The sequence below is a fragment of the Equus caballus genome, chromosome 23 (assembly GCF_041296265.1).
Source record: "Equus caballus isolate H_3958 breed thoroughbred chromosome 23, TB-T2T, whole genome shotgun sequence".
Lineage (NCBI taxonomy): Eukaryota > Metazoa > Chordata > Mammalia > Perissodactyla > Equidae > Equus > Equus caballus.
In genome coordinates this window covers 28,520,467-28,540,786 of record NC_091706.1, presented here as the reverse complement: position 1 = coordinate 28,540,786, position 20,320 = coordinate 28,520,467, and the positions used below count along the sequence as shown (strand labels likewise).

At 41.4% G+C, this 20,320-nt stretch overlaps 1 protein-coding gene across 5 annotated transcripts in view; it reads left to right on the top strand.

Annotated features, from left to right (window-relative positions):
- PCSK5 (proprotein convertase subtilisin/kexin type 5) overlaps positions 1-20,320 on the top strand; it is a 436,446-nt gene that overhangs the window by 162,528 nt on the left and 253,598 nt on the right. For all 5 annotated transcript variants that reach the window (XR_011431390.1, XM_005604948.4, XM_014735411.3 and 2 more), the window contains exon 8: positions 16,182-16,394. Coding sequence is in view for 4 of the 5 variants with exons in the window: in XM_005604948.4 (XP_005605005.1) it covers positions 16,182-16,394 (213 nt within the window). In the remaining variant the exon portion in view is untranslated. The remainder of the gene's footprint in view (positions 1-16,181; positions 16,395-20,320) is intronic.

The following is a 20,320-nucleotide window of genomic DNA, read 5'->3' as shown; positions in this document are numbered from 1 at the left end:
GATTCAATTTATAGCCCGTTAAGAATTAATGTGCAAAAATTGCATTAAACTATGTTGAACAAATCATGTCACAATTGACAGCTTGCTCTTTCTACCAAAGATTGCATTTTATTTGATGCAAAGGAGCTATAACATTAAATGCAAGAATTGGGGGTATATAATTTGGACTGCATACAAGTAATGATGATGATGATGACGATGCAACATTTAACATTTGCTAGTCTGTTATACTGTCATCACTCTTCTAAGCCCTAAAATAGGTAACTTTTAATCTTCACAATAATCTCATAAGACTGATACTGTTCTCCCCACTTTTACAGAAAACAGATATTCAGCATAGCTAAAGAAGTCAGAATGTGGGCCTCAAAGAAATCTAATTCATTCTTTTACATGTTCTGTTTTGTTTGGCCCATCAGACGTCTTGCCTTCATCTCTGAACACATACTTTGGCTTTTCTCCTGTTACTGTGGTGAATTAATCGCTCATCTTCTACCTAAGTGAACCTCCTCCATTTCTTCACTGGACCCCACCCCTTCTCACCTCATGAAAGACATGGCTCCATCAATTCTCTTTTCTTTCATCATCAGAATTTCCCTCTCAATTGTATTATTGCCTTCTACATATCTTCGTACTGTTAATCCCCCTATCTCAACAGTTAGAAGAATCCCTGTCTTGTCTCCTTCCATTTACCACCTCCTTTCTCATTTTCTCTTTAGAACAAAAGTCCTTGAAACCATTGTCCATACTTGCCCTCTACAAGCTGATTTTTCCCATTATCTCTTGAAACCACTAAATCAGAACTCTGCCCCATCACTCCACTGAAGTTGTTCCTGTCAAGGTCACAGTGACCTCCGTGTGTGAAACCCAGTGCGCTTCTCTGAGCTCTCCTCTAACTTTGTGCTAACAAGGCGGCCTGCTTGCTTCTTCCCATAGACAATATAACACACATATACTCCAAACTTTCAGAACCCATTTGGCAATTATCATCCCTCCTTCTATTTATTATATTTACAGTCATGCACTGCATAATGATGTTTCAGTCAACAACAGGCCACATATACAACAGTGGTCCCGTAAGATTAGTAGCATAGAGCCTGGGTGTGTAGTAGGCTATACCATCTAGGTTTGTGTAAGTACACTGATTTTTGCACAATGGTGAAATCACCTAAAGACACATTTCTCAGAATGTATCCCTGTCATTTAGCGACACATGACTGACCTTGTTGATTAACTGTCTCCTCCATAAAGGCCCAGAGTTTGACAGTTTTGTTCTCTCCTGTATCCCAAGTACCCCAAACAGTGTCTGTGTAGTGGGTGAGTGAATACATGTATGAGTCAATGTGTGAATGACTTCCATGCTGTTTTGCTGCATATACTGAGTGAATTTACTGAAGGATCGCACATTGTTTTTGTTTAATAGTTTGGAAATGAGTTATTAACATACATGGTATAGTCTGGTGATTAATGTACTCAAACACCGGATTCAGACTCTCCAGTGGGTTCCAATACTTTCTTTCTTTGTTCAAGTTAATTAGCCTCTCTGAGGATCAGTTTGTTCCTCTATAAAATGGAGCTAAATACTAGTAATTAGTTTATAGGACTATTGTGAGGATCGTATGATTAATGCCTGAGAAATACTCAGCAGAGTTCCTGGAACATAGTAAAGTTTCTAATTATGTTATGAATCTGAATCATTATCACCACTGAAAAAGCAAGAGTAATAAAAGTGAAATATTGATTAATCATGCAAAATACTGTAAAAAGTCTTGATTGTTTGAAATCTCTGAGTTTAATCAATTTCATATTGTTAAATGATCCTTAGGGAAGGTAAGTGTATAATCTTAAGGTTATTATTAAGGAATGGCCAAAATAAATGGGACAAAATATCCAAGAGAATATTTTTTAAAGTTTATTTCGTAAAATACTAATTAATAAAATGCTAAAAAAGGGAGGAGGGGTAGAGGGGTTTTGCTGTCAAATACACTTAGAAACATCGTTTATTATATGCTCCCTTTGGACATTTAAAAGCATATTAAAGGTTCTGAGAAGTCCTGTAGTAAAGAGATGTGTTTAACTTTATTTAATGTTTTAAACTTTTAATCACACAGAAGCTTTTATTTTCACTTTTTTGATTGCTGTTCAATTTAATTTCATTTTAAATTCTTTGGAACTACTTCATGAAAATGCAGCTAAATTCCTTAGACCTTTAGAGTCAGAATGTTAGAACCAGAAATAATTTTAGTGGTTGAGTCATTTTTGCCAACATTTATGTATTTCTTTACCTGTTGATGTCACTACTGTTCACCCAGTCTCCCTTCCTCTAACCTGTAATTTCTTCTTTCCTCACCCTAGTCATCCAGTAAGTCTTTCTTTCCTGTACTGCTTCCTAAAAGTCTATGGAATCTGCTATCTTTTCCTCTCAGTCAGAACCAACATCCCTTATATAGACTTCAGCAATAGCTTACTTCCAAAATTTCATCCTCCCAGCTTGAGCTTCAACTTTCAATTCAGCATGAACACTGAAGCCAAAGAAGTATTTTTTATGTGTAAATCTTGTCATTTGTCTTCTCTTTAAAGCTCATCACTGCTCCCTATGAGCAAGGGAACATTCTAAGCTTCCGAGGAGGACATCTAAGATCTCTCACAATTTTGCCAGGGGTCTCAGAATCGAAATCTTACATATCATCTTAGGAAAGGACAATTTAAAAATTTCTGTCATTCAAACTGACATGATCCCACTTTCCGTGATGATCCTTTGACCTGGCTCCGTGGTATGACTGGCGAAGCCTTCCCTCAGGGGGAGCTCTTGGCTTTATCCACCCAGGCAGTTCTAAATCGGAGAATGATTTTGTAAAATGAGTGAGTCAGTTGATAGTGTTTCAGATATAGGTGACCCGAGGTTTGATGTCAGAATAAGAAGCTAATTGCCTCAGGTTTTTTTTGATAGACTGTTTATTCATTCATTCATTCCTGATTGCATTCAGGAGACATTCTCTGCATGGTGGTAATATTCCAAGCACTTTTCTAGGGGGTAGTGAAAGATGAATAACACTCAGTACTTGTCTTTAAGGAGCTCACCACATAATGATGAATAAACGTTCTAAATAAAGTGCAAACAAACAAGTCCCTTCAGTGAATAGAATCTGGTAGGCAGTAAGGACAGACTACCCAGCACACAATAACAAGACTCATGTGTTCAGTCTAGTTGCCTTGGAATCATCTTTTTTGCCCCATTTGGATTATTAAACTTTAACAATACTTGGTGCATTTGATATTCATCAGCAGGCGTCTAATGCATTTCACAATTTCCTGACAAGTGTGTTTAAAAATATCCTTTAGAAAATGATTAAAAAAACTTGGAGTCAAATCTTTTCCTTTTTCCGCAATCAGAAAACCCTACATGAAGGTTACCAGTACTTCCTTAATTATTTTACTCAAGAAATATTTCTGAAGTCCCCAGTATAGCCCAAGCACTGGTCTGGCATTTATTTTCATCTTTATCTGAAGAAATCATGTAGCTCATTGTAGATACCGTAGGAGCACAGCTTATAGAGTTTGCTTTGCCATTTTATCTACAAGTAAACTTTCAATTCCAGATTGTTTTTCTTTTAGCTTTTAAAGCTTTGGGATTATCAATTAAGGCATTCCGATGAGTTTATGACAGAACCAGCGTCAAGGATGAGGAACAAAGTCAGCAAAATCAGAATCGTTGGGCCCTAATCTCCCTGTGGGAACAGTGGCCTTCATCCCATCCTCCTATACTCTTCCGTTCAGGGGTCCAGATGGAAAGCAGAACATTTGATGAACGTCTATGGGCACAGCCTGGCTGTTGAGTCTCTGATTGCAATATCCCCTTCACATCATCAATTTCTTTTTGATTTGCCAGATTTTACAACTGATTGGATGTTTGGAATATTTGCTGAAAGCACAATGTTGCTTTACAATCACACATTGTCTCTTCTATACATGCATGTGCGCACACACATTTCTCTACCCTTAAATTAAAGGCATATGCTCACCAAGAGGGGAGAGAAGAGGTATAACAAGCTTGTATAGTAAAAGCAGTAGTAATAATCATAATAAAGTTAACCAGTTCCATTTGGGAGGGATATGTTTTTATCAGATATATATACCCAGCTGTAGCAGGATTGGTACCAGTTTGCATTTTAATAAATGACACATTTCTGTTAAATTAATTGGCAAATGTTGTAAAACTTTTGAAAGATACATGGGTAGGCAAAGATAGACAAGGCAGCTTATTTAGTATTGGTTCCGCTTAATGAAAATTGACTTTAACTGGGGTTTATTTTAAAAACCCTCCCGTCGGATCTAACTATATCCTGGTAGAACTCTGTCTTAGAGTTTTAACAAAGCTCAAAAATGACTTGCCCAGTAGACCCGATGTAAGATTATCCATTTTGGAAACAAAGCAATGTGTCTTTCACAAATACATATGCAGCCTCACATTCTATAATCGTCACAAAGTTGTCTGATATCCAAGGATCAGATTTAGATTTGTGTGTTATTGTGAATTGTGATGCATTTTTATGGAGAGGAGCACAGATCTGTTCTTGCCTAGTATAGGTGTAAATGTCAAACAAATACTTATTGTCACTTTGTTTTCGGTTTTAGTTTAGAGATTCATTATTAACCCCGTGGGTAGTTTATATTAACTTGCAAATTCCCTTCTCATTCCCTCTGTTCTACTCATGGATTAACCAGATATCAATAACAGTCCTCTTTTTCTTTTGATTTGTTTTGTTCTATTTATGAGGACTACTGGACCACTGGCGGGTGAGTGAAGTCCTTATCACAGGAGTCATTCTAGTATAGTCTGGAGTTCCTGTTCTAGGGAGGATACAAAATCATACTGATATTGGATGAGGTCAAGTTAAGGTCCACACCAATCCTGAGTTTCTGTGATTCTAAGCATAGATTTGAGAATGCTGACAGGGAGGACAGACACATCAATTTCCTTCAATGAAACACAGCAGTAACCGGAAAAGAAAGGCCCCTGTGTGATAAACAAGGATAAATTGAACTGAGTTGACAACATCAAATGATTTATAAGTCTATCTGGCATTAATAGCAGATTTTTTTCACTTAACCTGAGCCTATAGTCCTCATCTTTAAGATGAAACAATCAAACTTAATGTTCAGGATTGCAAACATCATGATGATTATTAATTAATTAATTAGCCACTTGAGTTAGACATAGAGATGATCCTCATAGGACCTCACTCAGTTTATAGATTTGGAAACTAAATCTTGGCAAAGTAGGTAACCTAGCCATTAAGAAGTGTGACTGTGATTCAGACTTGGTTCTGTCTTCTTGCAAAGCCTATGCTCTTTGCCAGCATGCTCTGTGGTATTCGCTCCTGTCGAATGTTTCACATGGGCCCGTCTCTGCACACAGCTCTGAGTCACCGGCAGCTGTAATGATGGTCATGAAAGTGAACAGTGCAACCAGGACCTCTCTTCTCTGGACTCCTGGAGAATTTAGCATCCAGGCGGCTGATTTGGCTTGTTCTGAACTTCTTTATATTGTCTCTTTCTCTTTATCCCTGGATGCCGTCTGTGAGGATGTAGAGAGAACTGGCCTTAAAGTCACAGAGACCTGGGTTGAAATCTCAGTTTGATTTCTCTAGCTTTTTGACCTGGGACAGGTTGCTAAGTTCTTAGGACTTCCATTTCCCTGCAAAAAGGCTATGATAATACTTACTTTATAGAGCCATCACGAAGACTGACTAAGATCTTACACAGAAGGTGCTCAGTCCAACTGCAGATCTCCTCCTCTGAGGAAGGGCCACATTCGGTGCATCTTTAAGGACCTCAGAGTCTCTACCACCAAGTATTGTAAATAATATAAGCCTAATATCAACTGTAATTTTTCCAAAAGTGTGATTTGCTTTAATTGAAGTCAGGATTGTGTTTATGGGGGGAAAATTGTAGAGGGTCGATTTACTCTATTTCAGAAATGTTATGAGCTACTTCACAGAAGGTCAAGTTTCTTGCTCCATGAGTGAGCGGCCTGTGACATTCAAGCCCCATGGTGGGCTTCAGAGAGGGGCCACTTCCTTCCCCTTTCAGAGTTGAGCCAGCACTTGGAACCAGTCCACAGTGAGGCATTCTGTAACCCAGAGCTAACGTAGAGTATCAACTCTTCGTTCTTGCTGGAGTACCCCTCCATCCTCCTTTCAACGCCTTTCCAAACATTTACAGTAAATTCCTTTCCGACCCCTGTTGATAGTAAATGTTTTTATTCTCTACGAAACGAATTTTCCAAATTCTACTCCTTCAATGTAAATTTAAAGGTGTGATAGCTTCTTTCTGGGCAGTTTCAAAATAGGTAATTAATGTTAATATTGGAAATGTCCTTCTCCATGTCATGAACCTGGCTCTGCTGCAAGTCTTGAGTATGGTTTTGCCTGTGCTCTGGGATGGTCCAAGATGTAGCAACTTTTGGCAGGTATGAGAAAGGCTCTTCTCCTCCCCTAGATGGGAATGCTGGGGTGGTGGATGTACCCAAAACAGCTGCGTTGGTGCCGCTAAGTATTGACTGTGATTATTGTAGAGAGCATGTGAGAGCCACACGTACCTTTTTAGCTGCTTGGAATGAGGAAATGAGAAACCTAATCTCCATGCGCCTCCTCCTGACCAGTGTCAGCAGTCCCCAGGCCCTGGGAAAACACCTCAGACAGGGCTCAAAGCTTGGAGGACTGTGGGAGGGCTCAGAAGTAAATAATAACCTGAGTCTTGCTGAGGCTTCAATGAGTCAGATTAGGAAAACAAGATCTGAGAAAAAATGGGGGAGATGATTTCATCATAGGTAGACCGTTAAAAGTGGACAGTTATTTTGGAATTGTTGACTTGGTAAATGAGATAAGGTGGGGGGCAGGGAGGGCTTGGGTGTTTTATTTGCTCTAATCCACTATTGTTAAGCAGTATTCCCCTGCACCATGTTGTTAAGCATTTTGGGGAACACCCAAAGTCAGGACTGGTCAGTGGGGATCAGCTTTGCTTGAGGTGAGACTGAATCCGTCTGGTCCTAGCCTTCCACTGATTGGCTCTACTAACTTTATTTTCTTAGTTTCCTCTTGTAGAAATTTAAAATTTCACTGCGTGAACCTCTTATGTATCCAGCTTTAAATAATATCCACAGCATGTTATTTGGCCCTAAGTTTTTATTATGTAAAGTTCCTAAATGTACAGAATATCTAAAGGTTAATAGGAATAAAATTCTTTGCTTAAAAGCATATTTATTTCCGTTAGTAAACACACCTGGTTTTTATTTCCTCCTAGATATTCTGTACTCTTTCTCCATGAAAGACTGATTTTCTTCTTCCAGTTATACTTTAAAAATAAACAAAGTAGAAGAAATCTACACTGTTGGAATACTGCTGTCGGGATTCACGGGTCACACCGTTTGCGCTTTGGCGATAAAGTATAAGAAGGTGTATTATGTGTACAAGCCCACATGTCAACCCTTCCAAAGAGAAGGCAGCTCTGATGACAGGATTGATTCTACCAAGCTTTTGCTGAGTTGATGCTCTACCGAATTGATATTCTGGCTGATACGGTGAATAATCAACTCCATTTGGGCTTTTTTTTCTTTCTATTCACACAATAAACATAAAAGTAGCTTTTTACTTGGAACCCAAGTCTGGGAGAGTTCTCTGTTTGCAGCATTGATTTACTGTGTAAAGTTGATTCTTAAATACTATTTACTAATCTTTGGCCATATTACTCCAAATGTCCTTTTAGGACACTGAGCTAAAGTCACCTTTAGGTTCCCTGAATTCAGTATATCATGCTGCCCATTCATGTACTAGAATATGAATAATATCTTGAAAAGCCCCTAAATGTGGTTATTAGAGGCATTTAAAAGTTGGTCATTTTACCAGAAATGCTTGCAACTTCATCGCCAGCAGCTGATCCCATAATCAGTATTGGGCTCTCTGGCCCTTTAAAATTGAAGTCGACTGCATTTGGTGTACTTGGGAAGCATATAAAATGGATTTTCATTTGTGTGTGGTGGAATTAATATCGCTAATAACTGCATCTAATATTTTCAGTGTATTATTAAAAAGTCCACAGAATATAAAAAATTGCTTAATATGCACGGCTTAGCTTCCCGTTGTGTACACAGCAAACTAGAATACAGAAAACCTGATGTGGGCTGGAAAAGATGGAGGATGTTGAGATAGGGAAGAAGAGGAGGGAGTGAAGTCATGTCACATGAGAAAAGGCAGGAAGACAAAAATGGGGAGAAATAGGTTACCATTCACAAAAGCCTTCTTTGTCTCACTTTTAGTACTTTAAAAAAAAAAAACTGCATTTGTATTTTCAATCTTTTTCTGTCATCAACCACTCTTTGATAGGCTAAGTAGCATAGAATGAGAACGGTAAATACACTCCAGGAAAGTATATTTTTGTAAGTCAGTCTGTGGATGTTTAGACAGTCCTTCCTCTAAATCTGATTTCATGCTACATGGGCAGTTCACGGGGCAGACACCCTAATACAGGGATGGAAGGATTGAGAACACTGGGAGGGGCAGGCACTGGGGCGCCATGGGAAGGCCAAACATTGGTAGGTGTTGGTGGAGACACTCTTGTGTTTGTTGGCTACCTGTTGAAATCGTGTTTGGGAAGCTGTTGCTTTCCATTGTTAAGCATTTTCAATCCTAGAATTTTTGCTTGGAAAGGGGTGGAATTACTGAGCTGTTGGCTGCACTCAAATCACCAAACAAACCATAATCAAAGACAGTTTGGTTTAAAAATACTTGAAGTAGTCCCTCTGTTTACCTTAGTAATTCTGAGAGGACGAAATTAAATATTCTGAAAGCAGGATTTGAATCCAGTGAAACCTGTACACAGTTGTCCCTCGGTATCCAGAGGGGGTTGGTTCCAGGAACCCCTGGGGACACCAAATCCTCAGGTGCTCAAGTCCCCTACATATAAGATGACATAGTACAATGAATGCAGTTGGCCCTCAGTGTCCGCCGGTTTCGCATCTACAGATACAGAGGGCCGGCTGTACTTTTTTCTTTTTTGGTGAGGAAGGTTCACCCTGAGCTAACATCCATTGGCGATCTTCCTCTTTTTTTGCTTGAGGAAAATTAGCCCTGAGCTAACATCTATGCCAATATTCCTCTATTTTGTATGTGGGATCCCTCAGTAGCATGGCTGATGAGTGGAGTAGGTCCGTGCCCAGGATCTGAACCTGCGAACCCAGGCCACTAAAACGTGGCTTGCAGAACTTTAACCACTTGGCCCCGGGGCCAGCGCCCAGTTCTCTTTATTTTGGACTTTCCAACTTTTGGAGTAGGTTGTAAAAATAAGAGTTATGCATGCTTACTTTCTGGATGAGGGTACTGTGGCCCAACAAAGTTGACATTTTGTCGTAAGATTGTTCTTGACAAAAGTAACACTAATCCTCCAGAATCCTAACCTTCAGAGATCACATCTCCTTCTTTGACTTGTTTAAAAGCATCTCATGTCTGTCCCATTCGATTCCCTTGGGTTTTGGTGAGGAGTGGCCCACTTTACTCTCTGGGTCTGATTCTGTCTCATGTAATTAATTTCCCTACCCCCATGCCCATCTTGCCCAAATGAACTGATGGAAGAAATAAGAATAGGGGCCAGCCTGGTGGTGTAGTTGGTTAAGTCCGTGTGCTCAGCTTTAGTGGCCTGGGGTTTTGGGTTCAGATCCTGGGCACACACCTACACACCACTCATCAAGCCATGCTGGGGCAGCATCCCACATGCAAAATAGAGGAAGACTGGCATAGATGTTAGCTCAGGGCTAATTTTCCTCAAGCAAAAAAAGAGGAAGATCGCCAATGGATGTTAGCTCACCAAAAAACGAAAAAAGGAAAGAAGTTTAGGCTTTAGCCTTTCCCAAAGATGGTTTATGACATCTGTAGCATGACTACATTCTCTTGGTGCCTTCCCAGAGAAGACTTTCTCCCACCAAGTTACAGCAGTGTCATCTCCAAGGCATTGGGCACAGCATGACCAACTGCTCCTGATGTGTTTTCTGCCATGGATGATATTTCTTTTCAGATTACTTCTCAGATTATGTTCCAGAAGCCTTCGTTTTCATGTGAATCATCTGTCCTATTGGTGATAATGATTCAAAGAGTTAAGTATTGCTTTAAAAAGCAATATATATTTTAGAATTCTGGAACAAACATTTTGTGCGAGCGCTACAGAGACCTTTCCAAAGTTTGTTGTTTTGCCTTACATTTCTAGACAGACCTGTTCCTTTCAATGAACCCTGCTCCGTTAAAGAACAAGATTTATTTTGGAAATGCCAGTCAGAATGTCCTTGAGCTCTAAAAAGATGAACAGTTCTTTCTTCATATCTTGGCTACCGAATAGTTCGAGGTGTCCTGGTCTTTCTCCAACCTCTTCCAGCCTGAAGCCACTTTGTCTGTGAACTGTGTATGGAAGAGCTTCCATAGAAGGCTGTGCTCTCTTCTCGCTGAGAGGAGGAATATTAAAAAAAGATGGGGAGAGGCGCAGTGAGGGGCTTTGGTAAACTGGGTATTCAGGCTGTGCTTACAAGACATCACAGATAAATGACAGCGCTGTGTCCTAAAGTTGTTTTATTGTGTCTCTTCATGTCAACATGTAGAGATATGTAGATTCTGATGAGACCTGTTGGGGTCCGCATGTCCTGTCGCCACCACATTCTTGTTATATGATAGCGTGCATGTTACTTACTGTCACTCAGTTTCCTAATCTGTAAAAATGCATATCTAACTTGCTGGTATTGCTCTAATTAACTAATATATGTGAAAGCACCTAGCACAGTGTCCAGCCACGTTTTTTGTATTGTAAGAAGTCTCTGGTCACTTATTCATGCCCCCTTAAGAATACTTTCTAAGCAATATGGGAGAAGAACGTAATATTAAAATACCAAATAAAATCCAACTGCATTGGCTGAAAAATTATCACACTATTTTAAAGAAAGATACTTAGTTCCATCAAACTCTATAGCTCTCAAAACCTGTCTTGGGGTGTACGATTTAATTGGCAATCCAGCATAAAGTAGCTTTTTCTGACCTCCTGAACCACAAGAAAATCTAATTCCTTTCCAGCCTTTAAAAATAATGCTTATGGGGTATTATAAATTGATTTTTATAGGGCATACGTGAGAAGAAACACATGCACAATTAGATACACAACGAATGAGAATATTTAGAGTTTGCTCGAATGGGTCCTGTGTGGATTTCACAATATACTTCGCCTTAAGTTTACTAACTTTTAGCTTAGTACTCAATTAAATTGGAGGATTTTTTCTTCTTTTCTCATCCAAAGCCATATTTAAATAACCATTTGCAATCACAATACTTTACCGAACTAGAAAATGGCGTCGCTTCCTACACTTTAGGAAAATGTGTCTCAAGATTCTTTTGTCTTTATAACGTTTGCTCACCTTCCCTTCTCCCTGCATCCCACATTAAGATTTAATTCTTAAATAACTCTGAATTTTGGAGAAATGTCCAGATTTTTTTTTTTTTTACCACATGTTGTGTTTTTCTGAATGTTTGCACACTAATGAAAATCTTTGTGCCTCTGTAGTAAATAAACCTTTGAATTGCTAATTGTTTCAGATTACCCCCATAGAGCTTCAGCAGCTGTCTTAATGGCATTTTCAGTCTCTGTTTTCCTGGGACTTTAATCATAAACCATACACACGAGCATAAAGGTGGGATTGCCTCGTGGACAGAGTGTTGGCAGCATCTGTGTATTCTATAGCCACTGTGGGAGCGGGTCATCCTTGATCGCCCCCTCTCACCTCGTATCAGCTCGGGCTGCCATCACAGAATACCACAGATGTGGGTGGCCTAAACTACTCAAGTGTCTCTTCTCACAGTCTGGAGGCTAGAAGTCTGGAAGTCCACGATCCAGGTGCCTGCAGAGTCGGGTTCCGGTGAGGCCTCTCTCCCCAGGTTGCACACAGCAGCCTTCTCGTGTTTTCACATGGCCTTTCCTTTGTGCACACACTCCTAGTGTCTCTTCCTCTTCTTATAAAGGCACCAGTGCTCTCAGATTAGGGCCCCACCCACACTTATAACCTCATTTAACCTTAATTATCTCCTCAAAGGCCCTACCTTCAAATACAGTCACATTGGATGTTACAGCATCAACATCTGAATTTGGGTTCATATCAACATCTGAATTCAGTCCATAACACACCTTAAGGGAGATGCCAGTGTCTCCCATTCAACCCTCCAGATCCCCTCTCCCCTTCTCTCCACAAGCTTGGTGCTCAGGGATACTGATCTCTATGGGCTCCCAGGTCCTCTGGCTCCTGGCAGAGTTCAGCCAGTGGGATACACTGGCAAGAAAGGGAAGACAGGGAGGAGGAGACTGGGGTCTCACTCAGTACGTATTCCCCTACCCCCGTCCCTGCAGAGCCAGCATGGGTTGGTGTGTCCCCTGACCAATTCTCAACTCCTTTTAGCCCTTGTGTCTTCAGTTCCAGTGATTCTCCTCTCCTCAGCTCCCTTCAGGCCTGGGGGGATGAGAGTGGTTATTGACCCCATACTGTCCTTTGGAGTTTCCCTTCACCATGCCCGGTTATAAAACAATTCCCTCAAATTATCTATTTGATAGACGATGTCATCTCTATCTAGAAGGGAGATTTTCAGGGCAGCGGCAACCCACTGTCCTGTCAACCGACCATTCTTTCAACCCAGTGAATCTCCAAAGGACCTCCTAGCAATGTCATCATTCCTCTGCAGTGGTGTCATCTGTGGATGCTGCCAGAATAGACAGATTTGTAGTCCTACTTCTGAGGCAGCCCTTGTCAGGTTGGGATTTCCAAGAGGAATTTTGCATCAGAACCTATGTCCTTCCCCATGAGGATGCTCAAGACCATGCATGCATCCTTTCTTTATCGTTCTAATCTTGCCACCGACTCTGGGGAGAACTTGGAGGCTGGTCTGCTCTTAGATCCTAATGCCAAGCTTCAATGCAGACTCTAGAGATTTGGCTAAAATAGCACAACAACCTCTAGCCCTCTTTTTGCCCAAAAGAAGACTTTCAAGGAAGGGTTAACGGCTCAGGCTTCAGCTCCTTTTGGATTTCTAGTTCTGGCTCTGGCATTAGTGCGCATTTCTGAGCCCTAGTTTGCTCTTCCGTAAAATGATGATAATAGACTGGAATTGTGTAGAATAATGTTTGGACAGTGTGTAGGAACTTTCTATAAATGTTAGCCTCTGTTGTTTTTAGTGCACAATGGACCTTATCTGGGTAAAACTCCTCTTGATCATAAAGCAAAAGCTCTTTCTTAGGAATTGGCTTTGTGTTTTCCCTCTTAATAGAGGAATAAATGTGTTTGTTTCTGTTTATAAAAATCATACATGGTGAAGAAGGATGGTATGAAAAAGAAAATAAAAGTCTTTCCAAGTCTTACCAAAGAGGATAAGTTCTGTTACATTGTCACTTTATGGTAGCTCCATGCGTATAACTTTACGCACATTAGTTTCTTCACACGCACACAATTACGTTTTTTTCTAGACTGAGACCACGCTGTGTCATTTTGTGTCCTATATTAATAACTACATCATGAACATAAAAGTACCTTCTGAATATTTTCTTATTACATATTCTTTAGGGGCCGGCCCCGTGGCCTAGTGGTTAAGTTTGCGCGCTCCGCTGCGGCAGCCCAGGGTTTCGCCAGTTCGGATCCTGGGCGCAGACATGGCACAGCTCGTCAAGCCATGCTGAGGTGGCATCCCACATACCACAACTAGAAGGACCTGCAGCTAAGATATACAACTATGTACCTGGGGGATTTTGGGAGATAAATCAGAAAAAAAAAAATTCTTTAAAAACTGAATTCATTTTTAAAGATCTTTTCATTGAATTTTATACATAGCCAAAAAGTCATAATTTTACATAGATACGCAAATATAATTGTGCCATATGTGCTTTTTCATTGTTTTGTGGTTCTTAATCTACTGTCTGTTACACTGCTGTTTAAACAAGGTGGGTTTTTGCATTGTCTCATTTGTTCTGTTCACCTGTTAGGTAAGGCTCTGATGTGACCAGGCTTTTTGCCCATAATACAGCCCCTCAGTGTGTAATAGAGAGGGCATATATTGATGGTGAATTAGAACCTTCTTCCTTCTTCTCTGGCTATGATGTACTGTTTCTGAGGTCTAGATATGAGTCAGTCACTAGAGTTTTTCAATCTGGCCATCCATACCATAGTGAGGAGTAACTCCTTCCAGACATTGACAGAGTATTGGACAAAATCTCTAGTTTATAATGGCTTGGTGATTTTTGCATCCTTCTCTATGTTTCATGAATATTTTGATGGGAAACTGAGGGATGATAAACCAGGTCCAGCTTGTCTAATGGCAGTAGCTTCCATAAGTTTCTCCCTCTCTCTCTTCATGAGTTTTTCCCATTCCTGTGTGATTATATTTCATTTTTCCACATTGAAGGAAAAAAGGAAATCCATGCTCAGGTCAGTCAAATCATGTCATAAATATTCTGTTCCTTGAGGATTCGGGGTCAGGGAGAGTTTATCACGGATACTCCAGATTATTTGTTGTCTCTCTTTCCTAGGCTCTTTTTCCAGAAATTCCAAGACAACATTTCAAATACTTTTCCCTCCACCTGAGACCAGAAAGTTAGGCCATGAAAGGGAGGAAGAGGTTCAGCCACCACCAGCCTTGTGACTTTGGTACTTACTTCCTAATTATAAAATGATAGATTTGGCCTAAGTGTCCTCCAGTGTGCCTTCTAGTTTTAAAATGGTAAAATCTCAGGGACTCAGCTATAACTATTCCCAGAAATACTCTTCGCTTTGGCTTATTTCTCTAGTTTTCTCCCAAAGACCTCATCTTTAGAACCAAATAGTCACTATACTTCAATATAGCTATGTTCTGCTTAGCTGCTGCTTGATTATTTTGTGACCTTAGGAAAATCTTTTAGGTTATGCCAAGTTTTGGCACAAAGAATGTGCCTCCATCTCCTAGCCGTATAAGGAAAACTTTATAGACCTGGCTGAAAAAGGTATCCATAGTCAAATATGTTTGGAAATTACTTCAGATTGTGCCCCCTCTTAGAGTTTTGCAATGAGCAGCCACTTATTAAAGACTCTTAGAAGTTCTGCAATAAGCAAACCTGTTTAATTTTAACTTAGAGTTTCCCAAACATATTTGATCTTGAAATCTTTTTATTTCTGGTAGCCCCCATTCACATCCCTCAGTGATAAGTGTCCACCCCATGCTTAGGGGAGGCACAGCTCTAAAAGGAAGGGTATGGTACCTGATTCTGCCCCCCGCTGATGATGTGATCTCAGGATGAATACTAACCTCTCTACACCTCGTGTTCCTCATCTGTCAGATGCAGGAGCCCAATAGCTCCCACTTCATGGGGATGTAAAGATTTAAAGCAGTATTTTGACTACAGTGATTACAACTAACAATGTTACAGCTCTCGGGTCTGTCTGGGTTCAGACTTTGTTCTTCCACTGACTACGCTTACTAGCTGTATGACCTTAGGAACGTTACTTAACTTCTGTGCCTCAATTCTTCATCTGTACGATGGGGACAAGACAGTGTATGATTCTCACAGTATTGTTGGAAGAATTCAGTCCAATTCCTATAACACATTTAGAATTGTGCTTGGTCCATGGTAGGTACCTAATAAATGCAGCCCTTATTATCGTCATCATTGGTGCTCTTGTTACTTCTATGACTACATCGCGTGAAGGGAGTTATTTTAGTTTCTTTTTTTAATTAGGATATAATTGACATATAACATTATATTTCAAGTGTACAACTTTAATGATCGGATATTTGTATATGTTGTGAAATGATCACCACAGTGAGTCTGCTTAACAGCCATCACCCCACATAGTTACAAATTTTTTTTTCTTGTGATGAGAACTTTTAAGACCTACTTTCTTAGCACCTTTCAAATATACAATACAGTATTATTAACGATAGTCTGTGTGGTGTACATCGCATCGGATTATTTCAGTTTCTAAAAGTAACTCCTTTTACCTCAAAAATCAGCTTAAACCCAGCATGTTAGTAAAATAGCCTCACACTCCTCCTGCAAATATTGGGTTCTGCCCTGTTGATTTTGATCTTCACCTAGAGTCCGTGATGCTTGTCTTCCCTCATTTAACTTCTTCTGTTTGTGAACAGGGGCGGAGAGGCCTCGGCTCTGTTTTCGTCTGGGCGTCAGGAAATGGAGGAAGGAGCAAGGACCACTGCTCCTGTGACGGCTACACCAACAGCATCTACACCATCTCCATCAGCAGCACAGCCGAAAGCGGAAAGAAGCCTTGGTACCTGGAAGAGTGTTCGTCCACACTGGCCACAACCTACAGCAGTGGAGAGTCCTATGACAAGAAAATAGTACGTGACATTTGCATGTCTGTCATGGTTTCTTTATCTTTCACTTTGAAATACAAAGGGAGAACCACAAATTTACGTGCACAAGTAATATATGGAAACAGAAAGATTAGCTGATTACTCAACACAAGTGTTTGTAAATGTTACCATTCTGTTACCAATTCATGGGAAAAGCCTGTCTGGGTCATTGCATTCTAGCATCTAATGTGGTCTTAGACATGATTAAGCTTCAGTTTTGTCGAGGACAAATGAATGGTCCACGTTCACCTGGTGAGTTAGTGGCAGAGAAGAGACTAGAATCTGGGTCCAACTCTCAGTCCAGTTCTCTTGTCACTCTGTCCCCATCTGCCTTTGAACCTTAGCTTTAATACTTTGGTCTCGAAGTTGCTCTGACTAGTGCAGTGTGAGCTGACCCTGTACAGAAGGTGCTCCTCTAATCCTGCAGAACAGAGTTTGCCTGAACGAGGAGCAGAGTCCTCCGTGGTCTCCTGCTCAGCAGCACGCCCTGCTGTCCATGCAGACGTCGCAATGGTCAAGAGTTCGTGCTGCAGGACCAGCCTGCGTGGGTTCATTTGCTGTTGACTGTTTACTAGCTGTGTAACTTTGGACACGTTACTGAATTTCTCTGTCTCAACATCCTTACCTATAAAATGGGGACATTCAATATTACGTAGCTCGTGGGGTTATTACAGAGGTTACGAGGAAGTAAACAAAAAGTGCCCTGTGCACTGCCTGACCCCCTGGTGCTCGGGAGAGTCTGCCTTTGGGCTGCCCGGCCCTGGGCTGCTCATCCCACACTTCACTTACCTTTGCATCTTCCTCTTTTCCTGATCATGGTTTTGTCAACTGTCTCGGGATTTGTCTTTCTGCGGGGGAGCTAAGCTGCTGTGCCTGACACTTTTTAGCATTTAGCCAAGAGCCTGCTTTCAGATCTTGTAGATTCATGCAGGTTTGTGTCACTGCTGATGCTCAGCTGACTTCTCCACAGCAGTGGAAACACAGGCGAAAGGACACTACCACCTTTGCGTAGTTCTTTATCCACATCTGTTTGATTCCTGATTATTATATGATTTTAATGTTTGATTTCTCAGCTATTTTTACTTCCTTCTTTTAATTACATTCTGCAGATTGATTCAAATAAAAACTGCCTCCCATATGCATATCCCATCCGCCCCCATCTTTCCCTAATTCCTCCACAATAACTGGGTTAAAGAACATGCACATGAGTCTGCCTTTAAGTACCTCCATCATCCATCAGTAAACCTAACTCCACCGCAGGAAGTGAAGTGGAAAAGGAGAAAATGCGGAGACGACAAGTTTTCAAGTTTCATGGCTTTCTTAATGGGAAGGTGATGCTCCATGATATTTTACCTTCATTATGGAAATATTATAATCTAGGAATGTCCTTTCTGCTTTCAAACATGAAGACCTTGTCTCTCTGAACTCATAGTCATGTCCAGTAGGAGTGAGTGGCTTCGGTCAGTTCTGCGTCATGAAAATCCTGATGAAAACTGTCTGGAATAAGAGTTCTCTTCTTGTGCCTCTCAAGTCTGAAGGTCGTCTTAAGGCAAACCCGCCGTTGCTTCAAATTAAATGTCCATGTGGTCGTCTTGATTCCTGTGGGGTGATTGCTGGTAGAGCGTTTCCCATAAATGCCCTTCCTAAGAGAAGCTTCTAATCCAGTGAGCAAAATATCAGAGAAGAAGGAGCTGTTGCCTGGATCCCAGATGGGAGAGCAGAGTGGACAGAGGGACCTCACAGTCGCCACGGTGAGATTTACTCCCTAGACGTGACCTCCTGGGCCCTTCATGATTTGCTGTAATTGTGTGGTCGCTGCTCTGGCCCCCATGACAGGGTGGTCATCGAGGATTCTCCCAGGGACAGACGGATTGATCCATCCAGTCGTCGGAGATAGGGCTTGAGAGGGAAAGTGGACCCATGGCTTCGCATTAACACCCTTTATTCAGGTCATATATTTTACTTTGCCCCAGTTGCTCTTCTGATTTCAAAATATTTACTGACTCACTTTACAGATTTAACTTTTACTTGTTTCTACCTTTTGTTTAATCTTTTCTCTCATTTTCATGGGAGCAATTTATTAATAATTTTTCTCTATCCAGTTCTTAGATTCTCTTATTTTCCCAGAATCTCCAGATTATCATCAATTGGAGAGGAAATTCGGTAACTGTTTCAAGTTATAGTCTCTAGCTTCATGCAGCCCGCCCAGTGGCTGAGCCACCCTCACGGAGTCTTGGTTTCCTCATCTGTAAAATGGAGGTAAAACCACACCAACCTCACAGGTTTTCCTGAAGATAAGACGACACTGAGTGTGGGTCTTGGTCCACCAAGCCGGTCAGGAGGTGGCCAGTACCATTGCTCCCTAAGTCAATGTAGCTTCTGCATCCTGGGGGCTTAGGCTGGTCGTGTTTCCAGCAGCTGTTAACAGAGGTGGTTGCTGCATCTCCATTTTTTCCAGTCTATAAAATACTGCAATCTGTTCCACCCCTCCCTGTAAAGAAAGGCGCTTTGATGGTGAACATGTTAACAGTTTGTACGTGAGTGGAGCTGGCAACAACATCAGCCTTTTGTGGTCCAGCTGACCCCTTTTCCTTCTAGATGTCAGAATGACAAATAATCCTGCCTTGCGCCTGGGACCTTTACTTCACCAGGCTTTGAACCAGATGCCTGTGGTCCCCCGGAGATGCCCGCATCCTGTTAGTGGCATTCGTGATTGAGTGTTATAGGAATGGCAGTGTCTCCCTTGTACTGGGGGCTCTCTTCCCCAGGCCATTCATTTCCTTTTGTCATTTGCAGCTTCTGCAGAAGAGCACCGTTGCTAATCCTCATTCATAGAGCACCTTTGTGATTTGAACCAAGGCAGATGCTGAGGCTCCAGGAGAGAGGAGAGATCTCCTGTCTGCTTCTGGGAAAGCACTCTTGTGAAATAAACTTACTTGTCCTCCACAGAATGCCTTTTCATGGTATGCAAGCAGGAGAACCTTGCCCTGGGTTTCAAAACATAGCCAGGTCTCCATCTCTTGGTTTCCTGCACCCGCGATGAGTACAGTTGTGGACCTTGGTATTCCATTCATGCTTTGATAGATTCGGATTGGGGGTGGCCTTACATCTTATTACAGCAAATGAAGCGTCCACAATATCAGATCACTACGACAAGAGGCTCCTCTGTAAGCTAAGTAGAAATCAGTTGAGATGCCTCGTTATTATAAAGCCATAGTATACATCTTATTCCATGTCCGATATGTAATACATTTATAGTTCCATTAACATGTCATAAATATAGCATTTTCTGTCTTGCTAATAAGTGCCCAGCACTGTGCTCAGCACCTCTAATGAGTTGTCCCGCAGTCTCCTCAGAACGCTGTGCAGGGGGATCAGTGTTCTTCCCACTTTACAGATTAGAAAACAAAAGCTTGGAGGGTTAAGAGAAGCACAGCGAGTGGGTGGTGGAGCCTGGATTCCAACCCAAGTCAGGCTGGTCCCTGAGCCCCTCTTGTAACCAGTGTGCTGTCGGGCCGGATACTGTCCAGGCACACCTGGTACTGGGCTGTCAGGGAGAATGGTGCTTCTCTTGCCTGTTGTGGGTTATTTTCACAGTGATAGAAAAAAAGTGTTTAGAATATGTAGTTGTCCATTGTTTTTCACTACTCGGCCCACTTATTTTGAATTTCATGCCACAGGACCTTCTCATAACTCCCTCTCAGTCAGTCCTCTTGCAGAAATCTAAAGCTCTTTGCCAATGTGAGTGGCTGGTTCCCGCGGCCCAGCATTGGCACAGAGCTCCCAGGGTCGTGCCTTTTGTGCGACCTTAGACCAGGGCTCCCTCCTGTGAGCTGGGACTCTGCTAGAACACTCTTCCCCCAGAAACCACCTCATTTATGTCTCTTCTCAAATTTCAACTCAGAGAGGGT